Consider the following 19135-nt stretch of genomic DNA (forward strand, 5'->3'; position numbering starts at 1 on the left):
GAAAGGACTGCTTATGGCTGCTGTTTTCTGTAATCAATCAGAGGAACTAATGTAAATTGTCAGTGATTTTGTTGTTACAGTGTGGAATGTTAAAATCAATTGTTGCTGTTGGATTGTGTCTATGTGTTCCGGACAGCTTTCCTGCAGCACAGGAGTTAATTACATGCCGGTCCTGATTGATTGCCTGCAGGGCCAATGGGTCAAGACTTCTGTTTCAACTGCGGTGGACGGAACATTCGTCATGAACTGTGGAATGTTGGGATGTAGATATAAAGTTGTCGTATTACTAGCTAATATACTACCCTAATATACAAAATAAAGCAATGATAACAGACTAAATATAATCATTCCAGACGCATGAAAATTGGACCAATGAAGACTGTTTACAACATCACATAGAACATAATATTCATGCTTATACGTTTTCCACAATGACAGATAAGTATATTCAATGACTGAGTTCAATACATACATTTCAGTATTGTCCCACACAGATAAAAGTCTTAGGAATGCATGGACAATAAAAAAGTGATGGTGTTTAGTATTGTATATAGCTTGTAAATAACGTATAGTGCCTCTGGGATCAGCAGATAATTTACAACTGAGCTGTCATTTGTTGGTGCCACTTTGCCGATGCTTTAGTGGTCTGACTGGTGAGAAGGAGGTGAGCCGAGACCTGATTCATCAATAAGGCTTTTCCTTAATCCCTCCTTATTATCCAACATATTTGCTTATCCAACGTTATGTTGGATAAGGGAGACTCTATTGTATATCTATATATATAAAAGAGTGATGGCATCACGGCGACCCACAAAACAACAAAACTACAGGCCCCCCAACCTCGAAATTTGACAACACAACCCATCATCCACGCCTCTAGGTTGATACAACAAAAAGAAAAGAAAAATAAAGTCCTAATTAGAGAGAGAGGAATAATTGCTTTTATCCAATTGCTGCCAGTTAGAAGGCTAAGCTCCTCCAACTTGGTCTCCTAGCAACCCAATAAAAAATAATAAAAAACACTAAAAATTAATACAATAAAATACTATAATAACAGAAAATAACTAAAAATAATACAAGAAAATAATAAAATATAATAAATAAAAATATAACTTACAATAAAATTAATACAAAATTGCAAATAACGTCAAATAAAAATTACACAACAATTTTTAACCAATATCACCACCACTTTGCCACAGCAACGTGTGGCCGGGCACAGCTAGTAATATATACACTCTCCATTTGCTTCACTGCCAACAGAACCTCTGAAGATGCCAGGCACAGATGCAGGCGAAACGTCAGGAGAGAATGCTACTGGAACATGGCCATGCAGTCTGGGAAACTCTCAGCAACCCAATGATTCCGGCCACGAAAGACTTCGACAACACATAGCGCCCAACTTGTTCATAAGTTGGACTTCACACAGGCCTCGCGCATGCGCGCTGGGAGGAAAGGCCGGCTCAGACGGAATCAGGCCTTTTTACTACAGTACTTCGAAACAGAGCGCGCCGTTACTGCGCATGCGCACACAAGGAAATACGCCCAGAAACGTAAATGAAGAAAAAGACACTCACGTTAGGCCTTCGAGCCGGGTGCCGCCATGGAGGGAACCTCTCTCACGTCGGGAGCCGGGGAGACCCCCACCGCCGCCCGAAGGAGCCCGGAGAAGGAGGCACGGGCGCGGAGGGCCCACTGGGAAGGAGGGAGGGAGGGAACTGGCCTTGGTTTCGCCTTTGACCCATTCTGACCCTTCTCTCTCTCCGTAGCTGCTTCCCCACTCTTCTCTAGTAAATCAGGCATGGACAAACTTGGGTATTTTAGACTCCAACTCCCACAATCCCTAACATCCTACCGGCCGTGAGGTCTGTTGGAAACTAGGCAAGTTGGGTTGATATATATGTGGAAGGTCCAGGGTGGGAGAAAGAACTCTTGTCTGTTTGATTACCATTGAATGGCCTTGCAGCTACAAAGCATGGCTGCTTCCTGCCTGGGGGAATCCTTTGTTGGGAGGTGTTAGCTGGCCCTGATTGTTTCCTGTCTGGAATTTCCCTGTTTTCTGAGTGTTGTTCTTTATTTAAGGTAAAGGTAAAGGTTTCCCCCCTCCAAGGTCATGTGGCCGGCATGACTGCATGGAGCACCGTTACCTTCTCGCAGAAGTGGTACCTATTGATCTACTCACATTGGCATGTTTTTGAACTGCTAGGTTGGCAGAAGATCTATATATATAAAAGGGTAATGAAATTTCGGCCTAGGACAAAACAACAAAACTACACATCCTAGAAAGACTAAAATTGGCAGCACAACCCCTCATCCATGCCTCTACGTTCATACAACAAAAAGAAAAGAAAAATAAAGTCCTCATTAGAGGGAGAGGAAGAATTGTTTTTATCCAATTGCTGCCAATTAGAAGGCTAAGCTCTGCCCACTTGGTCTCCTAGCAACGCACTCAGCCCAGGGGACAGGCAGAGTTAGGCCTCACTTAGGCCTCTTCCACACTGCCTATAAAATACAGATTATCAGATTTTAACTGGATTATATGGCAGTGTAGACTCAAGGCCCTTCCACACAGCTATATTACCCAATTATAATCTTATATTATCTGCTTTGAACTGGATTATCTGGACTCCACACTGCCATATAATCCACTTCAGTGTGCATTTTATACAGCTGTGTAGGAGGGGCCTCATATAATCCAGTTCTAAGCAGATAATAGAAGATTATAAAAATAAAATGTAATAATTACTGTGATATAATAATACAGAACAAAATCAGGGCAGTAAATAAAGAGCAACACTCTGAAAGCATAAGCCACAGCAACGCGTGGCCGGGCAAAGCTAGTATCTATATATAGGTAAAGGTTTCCCCTGACGTTAAGTCTAGTCGTAACCGACTCTGGGGGTTGGTGCTCATCTCCATTTCTAAGCCCAAGAGCCGGCGTTGTCCGTAGACACCTCCAAGGTCATGTGGCCACTGGCATGACTGCATGGAGCGCTGTTACCTTCCCGCCGGAGCAGTACCTATTGATCTACTCACATTTCCATGTTTTCCAACTGCTAGGTTGGCAGGAGCTGGAGCTAACAGCAGGCACTCAAGCCGCTCCCGGGATTTGAACCTGGGACCTTTCAGTCTGCAAGTTCAGCAGCTCAGCGCTTTAACACACTTTGCCACCGGGGCTCTTTTGTTCTTTATTTACTGTCCTGATTTTAGAATTTTTTTAATACTGGGAGCCAGATTTTGTGCATTTTCATGGGTTTGTCCTTTTTGTTGAAATTGTCCACATGCTTGTGGTTTTCTATGGCTTCTCTGTGTAGTCGTACATGGGGGTTTTGAGAGTGGTCCAGCATTTCTATGTTCTCATATAATCTGCTGAGTCCAGGTTGGTTCATCAGGTGCTCTGCTATGGCTGGCTTCTCTGGTTGAGTTAATCTGCAGTGCCTTTCATGTTCCTTGATTCGTGTCTGGTTGCTGCATTTGGGGGTCTCTATGTAGACTTGTCCACACATGTCTCCAGTAGACAAGAGTTCTTTATTCCACATATATATAAACCCCACTTGCCTAGTTTCCAACAGACCTCACAACCTCTGAGGATGCCTGCCATAGGTGTGGATGAAAAGTCAGGAGAGAATGCTTCTGGAACATGGCCAAACAGCCCAGGAAAATCGCAGCAGTCACAAATGTCCATCCCCTAACTGAAATAAGTTTAAATAATGCAATGAAAATGTATTAAAAAGCAGTAATGAAAGAAAAAATTAACACACACATGGCTATGGAATGCCCTTCCAAATGAAATCAGAGAGGCTCCCTCTCTTCTATCTTTTTGGGGAAAAAAGTGAAAACTTGGTTGTGGGACCAGGCTTATATAAGCAGCATTAAATGCAACTATAATGATTCAAGATATAACGACAGACCTGGTTCGGACTCAGAATGCACCTTGAATGTATATATGTATTTTTATATGAATGTTTTCATGTAATTTAATTTTAAATTGAATTGAGATGCAATTGGAATTGTTTTATATATGTGTTTATAGTTGTAAGCCGCTCGGAGTCCCCTTTGTGGGTGAGAAGGGCGGGGTAGAAATGTTGCAGTAAATAAAGGTAAAGGTTTTCCCCTGACGTTAAGTCCAGTCATGTCTGACTCTGGGGGTTGGTGCTCCTCTCCATTTCTAAGCCGAAGAGCCGGCGTTGTCTGTAGACACCTCCAAGGTCATGTGGCCGGCATGATTGCATGGAGTGCCATTACCTTCTGATATGTATTTCTATACAAATAATCCAAATTTACCTAGCAGGCCTCTATTAATGAATCATCCTTCTGTCTCACTTCCCTGGTCCTTCTCTTCGTCTTTTCCAGAGAGAAAAAGGAGTCCTGTGTTCCCCGGAGAGGAGCAATGGCAGCCCATCTGCATTTTGGCCCTCGCTGCTGGCACTGCTCCCAAAACAGGCTCTGACCCTTGATCTGGGCCCCTCGGAGGAGGAAAAAGTGGACCCTGCTGTAACCTGGCTACTGGAGGAAGCGGCTGGGCTGCTCCAAGGGCCCCTCCAACCTGGGGACCCCAGTCTGGGGCGCCTCTTGTTCCTGAGTGGTGCAGCGTGCGACTTCTGCTGGGAGCGGCTGAATGTAGGGCCCTGGAGGGAAGTGCAGGGGACCTGGCGCAGGGCCTTCGCCTGGGGCTGCCTCCTCCGCGCCCTGGGACTCTGCCGCCAGGACCCTCAGGGCGGACCCCGCCAGGCTCTGCGCCAGTGCGACTTGGGCCTGCTCCTGGGGGCTCCACTCCCAGGAGACGCCTTGCAGAGAGCGGTTGGCCTCCTCCAGCAGCACCTGCAGGGCCTTGAAGAGGACAAAGAGAAGAAGGAGGCGGAGGAGGAGGAGGACAGACCCCCTCCCAAGGTATAGCACTCGCAGTTTGGCCAGCCTCAAGCAGGGAGCAGAAACTCAATCCCCTTCCCCCGCAATTGCCGAAGGCTTTCACAGTCGGAATCACTAGGGCAGTGGTTCTCAACCTGTGAATCCCCAGATGTTTTGGCCTTCAATTCCCAGAAATCCTAACAGCTGGTAAATTGGCTATAACTGTGGCTGTATAAAAGGTACGTTAAGTCCAGTCAAGTCTGACTCTGGGGGTTGGTGCTCATCTCCATTTCTAAACCGAAGAGCCGGCGTTGACCGTAGACACCTCCAAGGTCATGTGGCCGGCATGACTGCATGGAGCGCCGTTACCTTCCCGCCAGAGCGCTACCTATTGATCTACTCACATTGGCATGTTTTCTTTATTTATTTTATTTACAGCATTTATATTCCGCCCTTCTCACCCCAAAGGGGACTCAGGGTGGATCACATTATGTACATTTAAGGCAAACATTCAATGCCCATAAACACATCGAACAGAGACAGACAGACGCAGAGGCAATTTAACCTTCTCCTGAGGGGATGTTCGATTCTGGCCACAGGGGGGAGCAGCTGCTTCATCATCCACTCTGATGGCACTTCCTCATTCCAACGTTGTAAATTAGTTAAACTTGTCTCCCCACTTTTTTTATAAGTGGTACCTTATTTCCTACTTGATAGATGCAACTATCTTTCAGGTTGCTAGGATAGCTTGGATTTAGCTTGGATAAGTGAGACTCTACTGCAGGGGTCCTCAAACTTTTAAAGCAAAGGGCCGGTCTACAATCCTTCAGACTGTTGAGGGGCTGAATTATCATTTGAAAAAAAATACGAACAAATTCCTATGCACACTGCACATGTCTTATTTGTAGTGCAAAACAACAACAACAATGAAAGAACAATACAACATTTAAAAATGAAAACAATCTTAACCAACATAAACCTATCAGGATTTCAATGGAAAGTATGGGCCTGCTACTGGCCAATAAGATAGTCAAGTTAATTAGGATTGGTGTTTGTTGTTGTGTACCTTCAAGTCATTTCAGAATTTGGGTGAGCCTAAGTCTAAAATTATTTATTTATTTATTTACTACATTTATTTACTACATTTATATCCCACCCTTCTTACCCCGAAGGGGACTCAGAGCAGCTGTATGTACATAAAATTTATTATTAGCATAGCACAATATTAGCATTATACATTACTATATTGAACTATACCACTATATTGTAACACTATATGTAATATATAACATATAATTAATATTATTATATGGTATTATTATTAGTATTATATTGTATAACATTATAATATTTTTATCAATATTATATGTATATACAATATATTATATTATTAAAACTGATATAAAAATGTATTATAAAACTGAGAGTGGGGGCCAGGTAAATGACCTTGGAGGGCCGCATTCGGCCCCCGGGCCTTAGTTTGGGGACCCCTGCTCTACTGTATATGTTATTTCCTAAAGCTTGTGAATATACAATATTTCTGGTTCTTTTTTTTTTTTAACCTTTACCTTTACCTTAAATAGGGGAATCATAATCAGGAATTTATTACTTGCCTCTCCCTGAAGCTTGAAGCAGAACGCATTGTTACAGCAATACATAAAACATTTTTTAAAGACATACAAGATATGCAAGAGTTAAAACACAAGATAAAATCCATTGATGAAATGCGGATTTAAAATGGTTCCCCTTCCCTTTCCAGGTCCTCTTTCTGGCTCTGTATCGCTGTCATCCATGGACAGTGGAAAGGATCTCTGAGCAGAGCCTTGCAAGCCTCAGAACCCAAGCTTAAAAGCACCCTTCTTGTTTTGGCTCCCTGCTGCAGAAGATCCAAAGGGACTTCTCTGTGATCCCCTCCGTGAAGAGCGAGGCGTCCATTCCGCACCTTCTCTGCCCATCGCTGGAGCACTTCCGGGACCACCACCTGACCCCTCAGCAGCCTGTGGTTCTGGAGGGGGCCGTGAGCCACTGGCCCTGCATGAAGAAGTGGAGGTGAGCATCAGGTGGTAGATTCCAGCTCAGGTGGCTTCAGCCCTATTGCCTTACTAGTGCGTTGGGGAGAGAAGGACTGTGGGCTCGGGCTGTGGCGCAGGCTGGAGAGCAGCTGCAATGAATCACTCTGACCAGGAGGTCATGAGTTCGAGGCCCGCTCGGAGCCTATGTTTGTCTTGTCTTTGTTCTATGTTAAAAAGGCATTGAATGTTTGCCTTATATGTGTAATGTGATCCGCCCTGAGTCCCCTTCAGGATGAGAAGGGCGGAATATAAATGCTGTAAATAAAGAATGAATAAATAAATCCCCAGGCAACGTTAATAGGACTTCTCTCTGTTGCAGTGTACCGTACCTGCAGCAGGTGGCTGGCAGTCGGACTGTCCCAGTGGAGTTGGGCTCCCGGTACACGGACCAGGAGTGGTCCCAGGCCCTCATGACTGTCGGGGAGTTCATCGACAGATACATCGAGAATGAGGTTAGGACTTTTATTCCACAAGAAAGAAGGGGTCTGTCAGTATTGTTGTAATCTCTGAGTGGTTAGACTCAATGCAACCATCTCTGGGGGAGATTCTACCAAAAATCAGCAAAGCTTTCAAATGCAGCAGTTACTTACACGGGGCGAGCAAAGAGAAGCCTTTGACCATTTAGGATTGCAATGGACTTCAGAGTCTCAATAAAAGTTCAAAAAGTATTCAGGTAAAAAGAAAAAGATAGAAAGGCTTGGGAGCTGTCTAGTCTACTCTAGACTGGTTTCTAAGGGAAAATAAGAAAGGAAAAATAACATACATCTAAATAGTTACATCTTGCCAGGAGAGATGGCAGGATGTGTTGTTAGCTTGAAGAACAAAGGGAGAAGAGAGAACCAAAATTGTTCCAACCTCACGGTCCAGTTTATTGGGGCCATAAAAGACATTCTGACCAATGGGAAGTTAGTGTCCCTAAAGATTCACATTTCTACTAACTTCAAAGTAAGGGATGTGACGTACACAGGATAGAGTGAAACACAGTAAAGCCTGTCTGGGCATGCTTTGGAAACAGGGAAAGGATTCCCTCAATCTAACTCTATCATCTATCTGACTACATCTAGACTTGAGTAGTCCAGGATGATTCCCAACAAGTATGGCCTTGGAGTGGGAGGGGCATTGGGTTTGAAGGACCAAAAGTCTCTGTTATGGCTTTTAATAAATCGAGGATATGCTGCCATCTGCTTGATTCAGGATTGTGCCACCTTTCAGGTTACACAGATGAGGAATCTGGGTCACTGCAGGATCCTCACCCCAAATATTCTGGTTTCCTTACAATGATAAGCCTTCAAATAATAATAATAATAATAATAATAATAATAATATAAAAAGGTAAAGGTTTCCCCTGATGTTGTCCAGTCATGTCTGACTCTGGGGGTTGGTGCTCATCTCCATTTCTAAGCCAAAGAGCCGGCGTTGTCCGTAGACACCTCCAAGTTCATGTGGCCGGCATGACTGCATGGAGCGCTGTTACCTTCCTGCCGGAGCGGTACCTATTGATTTACTCACATTGGCATGTTTTCGAACTGCTAGGTTGGCAGAAGCTGGAGCAACAGTGGGTGCTCACTCCGCTCCCAGAATTTGAAACTGGGATCTTTCGGTCTGCAAGTTCAGCAGCTCAGTGCTTTAACACACTTCGCCACCGGGGCTCCAATACTGTATATACTTCCGGCGGGAAGGTAAGGGCTCTCCATGCAGTCATGTCGGCCACATGACCTTGGAGGTTTCTACGGACAACGCCGGCTCTTCGGCTTAAAAATGGAGATGAGCACCAGCCCCCAGAGTCAGACATGACTGGACTTAACGTCAGGGGAAACCTTTACCTTTATAAAAGCACATATTAAAACATGCACATATGCATGACATGAAAATTAAAACACAATAAACATAGAATGTGATTTTAAAATTCATTGTCAAAACTGGTCGGCCTGCTGGAAGAGATACAGGCTTTCAGTTGTGTTTTAATTTCTGACTCCTTGTCTCTTTTCCTTTCAGTTCCCAAACCGCACTGGATACCTGGCTCAGCACCAGCTTTTTGAACAGGTAAACGTAGGAGCCAGTTCTCCCTTTACTTCTATGTCTTCCCGGAAGGCTCTGCCCTCAGGATCCCTCAGAAAGGGCTATGAGCTCCCTCTCCAACCCCCTTGGCCTGACTCACTTTCCCCTGTCTTTCCTTGGCTTTCAGATCCCGGAGCTGAAGGCGGACATTGGGGTCCCCGACTACTGCTGCCTGGGCGAAGGAGACGAGGACGACATCACCGTGAACGCCTGGTTTGGTCCGGCTGGCACCGTCTCCCCACTCCATCATGACCCGCAGCACAACTTCCTGGTCCAAGTGGGTTCCAGGGCCAGTGGCATCCTCAGGTCTAGAGACCGCCGTGAGGGGACTGCCTGAGCACTGCTGTTTCTTCCCTTCCAGGTTATGGGCCAGAAGTACATCCGCTTGTATTCGCCCCAGCAGTCGGAGCGGCTGTACCCACACGAAGGCCACCTCCTCCACAACACAAGCCAGGTGAGTGCCCTCAGTGAGCTTCCACATTGCCATTCTCCTCGGGACAAGGATGTCTGGAAGCATGGGGAGCAGCAACCAGACTCCGCTTCCCTTCCAGGTGGACGTGGAGGACCCCGACCTGGAGACATTCCCCCGGTTCCAGGCCGCAGCCTTCCAGGAGGGCCTCCTGGGCCCCGGGCAGGTTCTCTTCATCCCGGCTGGACACTGGCACTATGTCCGGGCTTTGGACACCAGCTTCTCTGTCAGCTTCTGGTGGTCATAGCTCCGACCTGGAGCAGATGCATGAGGAAAAGCAAAGGTACCAGCCAGAGGGGCTTGTTGCAGCCTTTTTTGTTGGGGAATCTGAGCTGTTAGGCTCAAAATAACCCTCAGTTGGGCGATTCCACCATAAATATAGCAAGTACCAGAAATCACAACCAGCAAAAAAAAAAAAAAACTTTCATGTTGTTCTGTCACACGCTGGGCCGGTCTATTATATAGGACATACGCTTTACGCCCAGCGGGAAGCCAGGGTGCCTAAAGAAAGGTTGTTGAGAAATTTCCCTGAAGATGGCCTTGAAGTCTTTAAAGAAATAACAAAGTCTTTATTGACGAACAAATAATAAATCTTCAAGGAGTCTTGTCCCACAGGACAGGCAATTGGCTTTGAATAACTGTGAAAACCCTCTTATAACCCCTCCCAGGCTATCTATTTTCTGGGCCTAGCTGGTCTGGGACCCACTGCCGACTCCAAGTGCGTCTGGTTGTCGAGTGGACCTACCAGCCAAGGCTTGCAGATGTTTCTGTGCTGTTGTTCTGTATCCCCGGACGGTCTTTATCCCTGGTGTTCTTGAAATATGAAGCTTTTTACGGGACGAGCTGGTCTACGTCCTATAGCTGAGCTTCCTAAGTGAGACTAACTTAAAAATGGCTCCTTCCCTCCCAGAGCCCTGAACAAGGGGCGGAACCAAATTTAATGGTGATTAACAGGTGGCCTGTCCTATGATTGCAAACATTTGCAGCAAGAAAATAAAGTTGAAGTTTCTGGTACAGCTGTACCAGCACACATGTGATGAGCTGAGACAAGCGTCTATTTCTTAGGATGGTTTAGGATTGCAGAGTCGAAACTACGAAAATATTTATTGAAAGACAGCCCTTTTTGGGTAAACATGCATAGGAATGTGGGGGAAGGAGTCCCTCAACTTAGCCCTGTCTCTAGCCTAGATACTCATTGAGGACTGGAAACTTAATGACACAAAAGACTTATGCAGTTCAGGGATGAAACCCAACGCTTTTTAGTGCTGCCATTGGGAGGGCCTGGCAGAGAGCCAAGAGACGGGGTATTGGAGGAGCCAGGGAGAAGAAGGTGTGGGGAACTGTTGCCCTTTGGGGATTCATCAGAACCTGAACTGGAATAAAACCAACTATGTTTCTAAGAATCCTGCCTTCCAAATTGAAAACTCCTCACAGCTGGTGGAGATGAAAAGCAAGGTGGCTAACCAAGGAGAACCAAACCAGATTTTTATTTGAAAATTTATAATAAACTGTTTTATTTTAAACTTTACAAGAAGTTGTTTTAATTCAAAAGTTATAAAAAAGCCCACTATTTCAAACTTATTCCTTTTCAACAAACTTTACAACAACTGTAACTGCCCTGGCTATTCCAACTGGGCCCTTTGAAGCCGTCTGAGGCTGGGGGTCTCCTCCTGCCCTCGTTGAGGCTCCCACTGGCGGCTGGGGTCCTGTGGGCTCAGCTCTGGGCTGGAAGCAGAGAGAAAGACAGAGACATGGGGTCATTTGGGGGAACCTTTGCGGCAGTCAGTACTGCCCCTTTTGCCGCCATCCAGGGCATGATAATTTATTTATTTATTTACAGCATTTATATTCTGCCCTTCTCACCCCGAAGGGGACTCAGGGCGGATCACATTGCACACATAAAGGTAAACATCCAATGCCATAACATAGAACAGAGACAAGACGCAGGCACGGGCTGGCCTCGCACTCATGACCTCTTGGTCAGAGTGATTTGTTGCAGCTGGCTTGCTTTCCAGGCTGCGCCACAGCCCGGCCCAGGGGGAAGCTTGGTTCTTTGGGCAAAGAGAAGCATCATCCAAGGAGGGTGAGGGTTAAGCCAGGAAAAGAAGTGGGGCAGAAGGGAGAAAAGGGCCTTTGGGAGCAAAGGTGCTCCTGAGAAGTGCTATAGATTTGCTCCAAGACTACAGAGACTTTGATTTTTTTTTTTTACTCCAAGCCAGGTTTGAGCCAATTGATTTGTACACTGATATACAGTAGAGTCTCACTTATCCAACATAAACGGGCCGGCAGAATGTTGGATAAGCGAATACATTGGATAACAAGGAGAGATTAAGGAAAAGCCTATTAAACATCAAATTTGGTTATGATTTTACAAATTAAGCACCAAAACATCATGTTATACAACAAATTTGACAGAAAAGGTAGTTCTATAGGCAGTAATGTTACGTAGTAATTACTGTATTTACGAATTTAGCACCAAAATATCATGATGTATTGAAACATTGACTACAAAAATGCGTTGGATAATCCAGAACGTTGGATAAGCGAATGTTGGATAAGTGAGACTACTGTATTTAGTTTCACAGCATATTACATACCATTTTGGAGAGACTGAATGTACACATACTGTGTCGCTAACAAATTTTAGTTGGAGTCTGGTTGATATATGTCTGATATATGTTTTATACTGAAAACTGCTGTGTAGCATTTAAATCTGGATGATTGCAGTCTATAAATCTTTATACTCTGTAGGTTACTACTTTAAGTTACGACTGTGTGCCACTACAGCTGACTGAATTTGGTCATCAGTTGTATTATTATTTGTATTATTGTTAACATTATTATGTATACGATGCTCTAATATACATATTGTGTTCTATGCTTTGAACCTTTATTGCGGTGCATATTTCTCAGCTATTATATAGCAAAGGTGCTCTCACCTGGCACCCGGTGAGGCCAGAATTGCTTGCAGTGTGGACAGCGGGGCTCGGCCTGTGTGCGGAAGTACCTGGCCAGGCAGTGTAGGTGCACTGCGGTCCCACAATCCTCACAGATCTGGCTCTGAAGGACAGAAGAGCAACTGGTGGGTTTAGCAGCTTCTGGGAGAGAAGAAGCCCCCCCCCCAAATCTCCTGCCTATTTACCTGGATGCAGAGACTGTGGCAGAAGTGGCACTTGTGGGCCATGTCCGGGTAATGGCGGAAGATGTACTGCTCCAGCTCCAAGATGCTGCGGATCGAGAGCGTGTACTCCCCCTCCTTCTGCAGCCGCAAGGAAGGAAAGATAAGATTGTTGGGGAATCTGAGCTGTTAGGCTCAAAAATAACCCTCAGTTGGGGTGATTCCACCTTAAATATAGCAGAGCACCAGAAGTAAACTTTATAACCAGCAGAAACGTACATGTGATGAGTTGGGATAAGCTTGTATTCCTTATAATAATAATAATAACTTTATTTTTATACCCCGCCTCTATCTCCCCAAAGGGGATTCAGGGCGGCTTACATGGGGCCAAGCCCAAATAAAACATGACAACAGACAAGAGACATGCACAATTAAAAATGTAAACATTAACCAATAAAGTAAATGACAAAAACTTAATAAAAACATGGATTAAAATGGAGAGGTTGTAAAAATAGATTGGATAAAGTGCACCATATAAATATTGTAAACACGAAGTGCTGCAAATTCTTGGAAGTGCAAATTGGGATGGGAATAGACCCTGTGTCTATATCAAGTTGACAAAAGTAAAAAGTGCAAACCGGTACAAGAATGGTCACGGATACAGGATTGTTATGGGGATGAGCAATCTTCATCCAAAGGCCTGAGTGAAGAGCCAGGTTTTCAAGCTCTTCCTTAGGATGGCTTAGGATTGCAGAGTCAGAACTTTAGGTCCAAAAATATTTATTGAAGCAAAAGAATTACATTCTTGATAGAAGTAGTCTTGGAACTAACTAGCCTACTAAATATGATCTTCTAAACAGGTAAAAGGGTAAAAAGTCAATGCAGATACATTTTGCCTGGAGAGAGTGAAAATGTGCATCCTCATAGGTAGAAAGAAAAGCAGAAGACTGAAAAATGCTGAAAGGCCACATGGCCAGCCCAGGGCAATAAAACTTAAAAAAGAAGTTCCCTCACAGAATTCAATTACTACTTCATCAAAAGGGGGGTGGGGAGAGACAGTGGCTAGCAGGAAGAGGAAAAATCAAGCCTTTTTTGGGGGGAAAACGTGCATAGAAATGTGGATTTCAATACTAAAGTCCTGGTATGCTAGGGAGTTCCACGTGTTCCTTTCTCCCCTCCCAGATTACTCTTTTGAGTATTATCCTGAAAGATTCAGCATCCCCAGGGGCCTGCTATGTTGGCATAGATTTTGAATGTCCAGTGGGTTTGTTACTGGTGGTATTTAATTGTTTTTCTTTTCTACTGGAGAATCAAAAAGTCAGGTGCGAACGCAATAAATAATAATTAAAAAGCAAAAAAATGAATGTGGGGGAAGGAATCCCTCAGCTTAGCTCTGTCTCTAGCCTAGCTACTCGCACAATCTCTTCGTTCCTAGGGGGAGGCCCTTCTCTCGCTCCCACCTCCGTCACAAGTGTGGTTGGTAGGGACGAGGGAAAGGGCCTTCTCCGTAGTGCCCCCCCCCCCCCCCCGGTTCTGGAACTCGCTCCCCAGGGAAATTAGGCAAGCTTCCACTCCGGACGTCTTCAGGAAGAGCCTGAAAATGTGGCTCTTCATTCAGGCTTTTGAATAAGTACCTCCTATTTGCAATGATAAACTTCCCGTACTAGTCTCAGGGTTCACCCCCCTTTTTAAGGTTTCTCCCCCATGAACTTAAAGCACTTTAACTTCCACCATGTTTACAAGTCTTACTTAGTGCACTTATGCCCAGTCCATTTTTATGACTTTATTGCTGTATTTAAACCTGTGTTTTATTAATGGTTGTCATTTTATTTATGTCTTTTTAAATTTTTATTTGCGGTGTTGTTCGGTTCCTGATGTTATTGTACTTTTGTTCTGCATTTGTAAGCCGCCAGAGTCCCCATGGGGAGATGGAGGCGGGGTACAAGAATAAAATTATTATTATTAAAAATTATTATAGCTACTCATTGAGGACTGGAAACTTGATGACACAAGAGCTTGTTTTGAGCAGCTGGATACGATGGTCAAACATGGAAGGTTTAATCAAGTTCCATACAACGAACGATTTTGTATTTGTTGAGCATCAGAGGTGGAGGATATCACACATGTACTGTTTGGCTGTGAATTGTATAAGAAAGAGAGAGACCAATGCCTCGGGCCATACATTATTCACAAAACACACTGGGACCCACATATTAAAATGTCATTTTTGTTGGCCGGCCAGAATCCTAAAATAACACACAAAACAGCCCTTTTCCTATTCAAAGCAACACAGCTGAGAATTGCATATTTGGAATCAATTGGGGTAAACTGTGGAGGTGATGCAGATATTTGACCTGAACGGGATCTTGTTAACAGCTTGTTTATTTTAACTTCTTTTTTAACGCGGGTTGTAAGTTGTATGTATTAAATTGTATTAAGTTGTATGTATGTATATGTGTTAAATGTTTTGATACGGCCGATGGGCTAATCAATAATACGTGATTTGATTTGATGACACAAGAAACTTGTGCAGTCCAGGGATGAAACCCAACATCCCACGGAAAAGCCCCCATCTCCACCATCTCCCCAACAGGCCTTTACCTCTTGCAGCCACTTGCTCTGCACCAGGCTCTGCAATAGCTGCTCGGCCTCCACCTTCTTCATCTTCTTCGGCTTCACCTGGTCTGCTAGGTTCAAAATGGCCGTGGAGGATGCAAAGCCGTTCTCCGAGGAGAGGATCAGGTCCATCTGGAGGCATGAAAGGATGGGGCAGAGTGACCCTCAGGCTTTGGCCCTCCGATTCACATAAGCCTGTTGCCAGCTTGCCAGAGGCTCAGGGATTGCTCAGAGCCGGGAGGTCCTCAATTTGAAGATGCCCGTGTCTTGTCCCCAGCATCATAGCCAATAGCTGGGAGTGCCCCCCTCTGGCCCAGGGCTCACCGTCTTCTTGAAGAGCTCCAGCTCATTTTCCGCATAGTCGCTGGCCAGCTGGGTGATCCCATTCTCTGCCAGGTTCACCTGGGCAAGGGGGAGGCAGGTGGGGGCATCAAGAAGAGGCATTGCAGGAGGAGGGCCAAACCAGCCCCCAAAGAACCCTCCCCCCAAAGGTGTTGCTCTCCCCCCTTCCTGGTGCTGCTGACCACGGCGTAGTGGGGCCTCCCGTCCTCCTCGGCCAGGCCCTTCCGGATCTCCATGGAGAGTGGCCTCAGCTGCATGTTGATGGTGCCAATGAAGGTGTCTAGCTGCTCCTGAGGCACTGAGGGCAGAGAGAAAGAAAGAAAGAGAGCAGTCACAGCTCACAGCCCAAGAGACCTTTTTCTGGACTCTTGTCATAAAATATAATGTGTGGAAATTAAATGGATTTGGTATGAATGAAACCGTATGAAAGATATATGGCTGGGCAACTATAGAGACTAAAGATGCCATACTAAGTGTTTCCCCGAAAATAAGGCAGTGTCTTATATTAATTTTTGCTCCCAAAGATGTGCTAGGTCTTATTTTCAGGGGATGTCTTATTTTTCCATGAAGAAGAATTCACATTTATTGTTGAACAAAAAAAATGAACATTTATTACCCTGTTTCCCTGAAAATAAGACATCCCCAGAAAATAAGACCTAGTAGAGGTTTTGCTGAATCTATATATATAAAAGGGTAATGAAATTTCGGCCTAGGACAAAACAACAAAACTACACATCCCAGAAACACTAAACTTGGCAGCACGACCCCTCATCCATGCCTCTACGTTCATACAACAAAAAGCTCCAGCTACTCCAGAAAACAGCCAGGCTTTGGGACTGCAAGGCTATTCACTGCTATTCCACCTGGCCACAAAGGATTCCCATAAGCCACAGCAACGCGTGGTCGGGCAAAGCTAGTTGCTAAATATAAGGCCTCCCTCGAAAGTATGACCTAGTAAAGATTTTGTTTGCAAGCATGCAGGATCGGTAAATGGTACATATCATAGATTGCTGTACATAGAAATAAAGGTAGTAACAAGAAATAATAATAATAATAATAATAATAATATAATAATAACTTTATTCTTGTATCCCACCTCCATCTCCCAGAAGGGACTCAGGGCAGCTTACACAGGGACAAGCCCAACAACAACATAAATTTACATACAAACAGAAATTTAAAACAGTAATTTTAAAACAGTATAGCAATAAAATATAATATAGAAATTCTTGAAAGGATTCAGTTTGGTTATGCTGTTTTGTGATGACAGCTAGTGTACAGTAGATAATAAATTTTCATTTTTAAAAATTCAACCATAAATGTGAATTCGTCTTTGTGGAAAAATAAGACATCCCCTGAAAATAAGACCTAGCGCATCTTTGGGAGCAAAAATTAATATAAGAGACTGTCTTATTTTCGGGGAAACAGGTATATACTGTGCAGTAGTTGTCATCACAAACCAGCATAACCAGACAAACTGTGAATACTATCAATAATTTCTTGTTACTAGCAATATTTCCATATACAACACTCTATGGTATATACATTTACTGATCCTGCATGCTATGGTGTTCTGTTCGTTGGGCATGCTTCCAAACAAAAACTTTGCTAGGTCTTACTTTCAGGGGAGGCCTTATATTTAGCAATTCAGCAAAACCTCTACTAGGTCTTATTTTCTGGGGATGTCTTATTTTAGGGGAAACAGGGTACTACACTGCTATTGAAGGCATTCATGGCTGGAATCACTGGGTTGCAGTGAGTTTTCCAGGCTGTATGGCCATGTTCCAGAAGCATTCTCTCCTTACGTTTCACCCACATCTATGGCAGGCATTCTCAGAGGTTGTGAGGTGTTGGAAACTAAGCAAGTGGGGTTTACATATCTGAAATGTTCACGGTGGGAGAAAGAACTATTCATGGAGATTCAGATTTGCCAAACGGATGTGACACTGGAGTTATTGTGTGCTTTCCAGGCGGTATGGCAATGTTCCAGAAGCATTCTCTGCTGACGTTTCACCCACATCTATGGCAGGTATCCTCAGAGGTTGTGAGGTGTTGAAAACTAGGCAAGTGGGGTTTATATATCTGGAATGTCCATGGTGGGAGAAAGAACTATTCATGGAGATTCACATTTGCCAAACAGATGTGTGTATATATTTATATTTGTTATATATGTCTAATTTATAATGTTATAATGTATTTTAATGATGTATTTTTATAGTTTTAATTGATTATATGTACTGTTTTTGTTTTATTATTATGTTATTGGCATTAATGTTGCCAACTGTTGTAAGCCGCCCTGAGTCCGCCCGGGTGAGAAGGGCGGGGTATAAATGCTGGAAATAAATAAATAAATAAAATATAATACTCATATTATGCTATACTAATACAGTAGAGTCTCATTTATCCAACACTCGCTTATCCAACATTCTGGATTATCCAACGCATTTCTGTAGTCAATGTTTTCAATACATCATGATATTTTGGTACTAAATTTGTAAATACAGTAATTACTACATAGCATTACCATGTATTGAACTACTTTTTCTGTCAAATTTGTTGTATAACATGATGTTTTGGTGCTTAATTTGTAAAATAATAACCTATTTTGATGCTTAATAGGCTTTTTCTTAGTCTCTCCTTATTATCCAACATATTCGCTTATCCAACGTTCTGCAGGCCCGTTTATGTTGGATAAGTGAGACTCTACTGTAATTAATATATTATATATACACTGATTACAATATAATATAATACAATATAAAAATAATACATTATAATTGTATATTTATATTAAATGTAACATTACTAATAATATTGCAATATACAGTAGAGTCTCACTTATCCAACGTAAATGGGCCGGCAGAACGTTGGATAAGCGAATATGTTGGATAATAAGGAGGGATTAAGGAAAAGCCTATTAAACATCAAATTAGGTTATGATTTTACAAATTAAACACCAAAACATCATGTTATACAACAAATTTGACAGAAAAAGTAGTTCAATATGCACTAATGCTACGTAGTAATTACTGTATTTACGAATTTAGCACCCAAATATCACGATGCATTGAAAACATTGACTACAAAAATGCGTTGGATAATCCAGAACGTTGGATAAGCGAATGTTGGATAAGTGAGACTCTACTGTAGTAATATATAATGCTTATGACCTTGGAGGTGTCTATGGACAACGCCGGCTCTTCAGCTTAGAAATGGAGATGAGCACCAACCCCCAGAGTCAGACATGACTGGACTTAACGTCTGGGGAAAACCTTTACCTATATATATATATGGAAGTGAGGCAAGTCGAGTGTGTATATATATATATACACACTCGACTTGCCTCACTTCCAGCAATCCTCTGAAGATACCGTTAGCCACAGATGCAGGCGAAACGTCAGGAGAGAATGCTGCTGGAACAGGGCCATACCGCAAGCCCATGATTCTGGGTTTCGACAAGGCGACTCCTCTTACCCCGGTGGGCCTCGCAAGCCAGGCGTTGCAGCTTCCGCGCCCGCTCCGCCTCCACCACGCCCAGACCCATCAGCGCCTGGAGCAGCTGCCGGTGCGCCTCCGTCAACATCGCTGCGGAAGGAGGAGTGTAGGCCTCAC

General features: G+C 43.9%; 2 protein-coding genes across 2 annotated transcripts; one reads left to right on the plus strand and one right to left on the minus strand.

The window, feature by feature from the left end:
* Window positions 1–1522: 1522 nt before the first annotated feature.
* kdm8 (lysine demethylase 8) lies at window positions 1523–14546 on the plus strand. The gene is made up of 8 exons (XM_008121853.3): window positions 1523–1675; window positions 4354–4890; window positions 6731–6897; window positions 7240–7372; window positions 8916–8963; window positions 9106–9255; window positions 9340–9432; window positions 9530–14546. The coding sequence occupies exons 1-8, from the start codon at window positions 1604–1606 to the stop codon at window positions 9692–9694; spliced, it is 1365 nt and encodes a 454-aa protein (XP_008120060.2). The 5' UTR covers window positions 1523–1603; the 3' UTR covers window positions 9695–14546.
* nsmce1 (NSE1 homolog, SMC5-SMC6 complex component) lies at window positions 10916–19131 on the minus strand. The gene is made up of 7 exons (XM_008121855.3): window positions 18998–19131; window positions 15706–15821; window positions 15506–15583; window positions 15167–15313; window positions 12590–12706; window positions 12387–12507; window positions 10916–11172 (listed from the first exon to the last, which is right to left on the minus strand). The coding sequence occupies exons 1-7, from the start codon at window positions 19104–19106 to the stop codon at window positions 11162–11164; spliced, it is 699 nt and encodes a 232-aa protein (XP_008120062.1). The 5' UTR covers window positions 19107–19131; the 3' UTR covers window positions 10916–11161.
* Window positions 19132–19135: the final 4 nt, after the last annotated feature.

Source organism: Anolis carolinensis, unplaced genomic scaffold, assembly GCF_035594765.1.
Source record: "Anolis carolinensis isolate JA03-04 unplaced genomic scaffold, rAnoCar3.1.pri scaffold_13, whole genome shotgun sequence".
Classification (NCBI taxonomy): domain Eukaryota; kingdom Metazoa; phylum Chordata; class Lepidosauria; order Squamata; family Dactyloidae; genus Anolis; species Anolis carolinensis.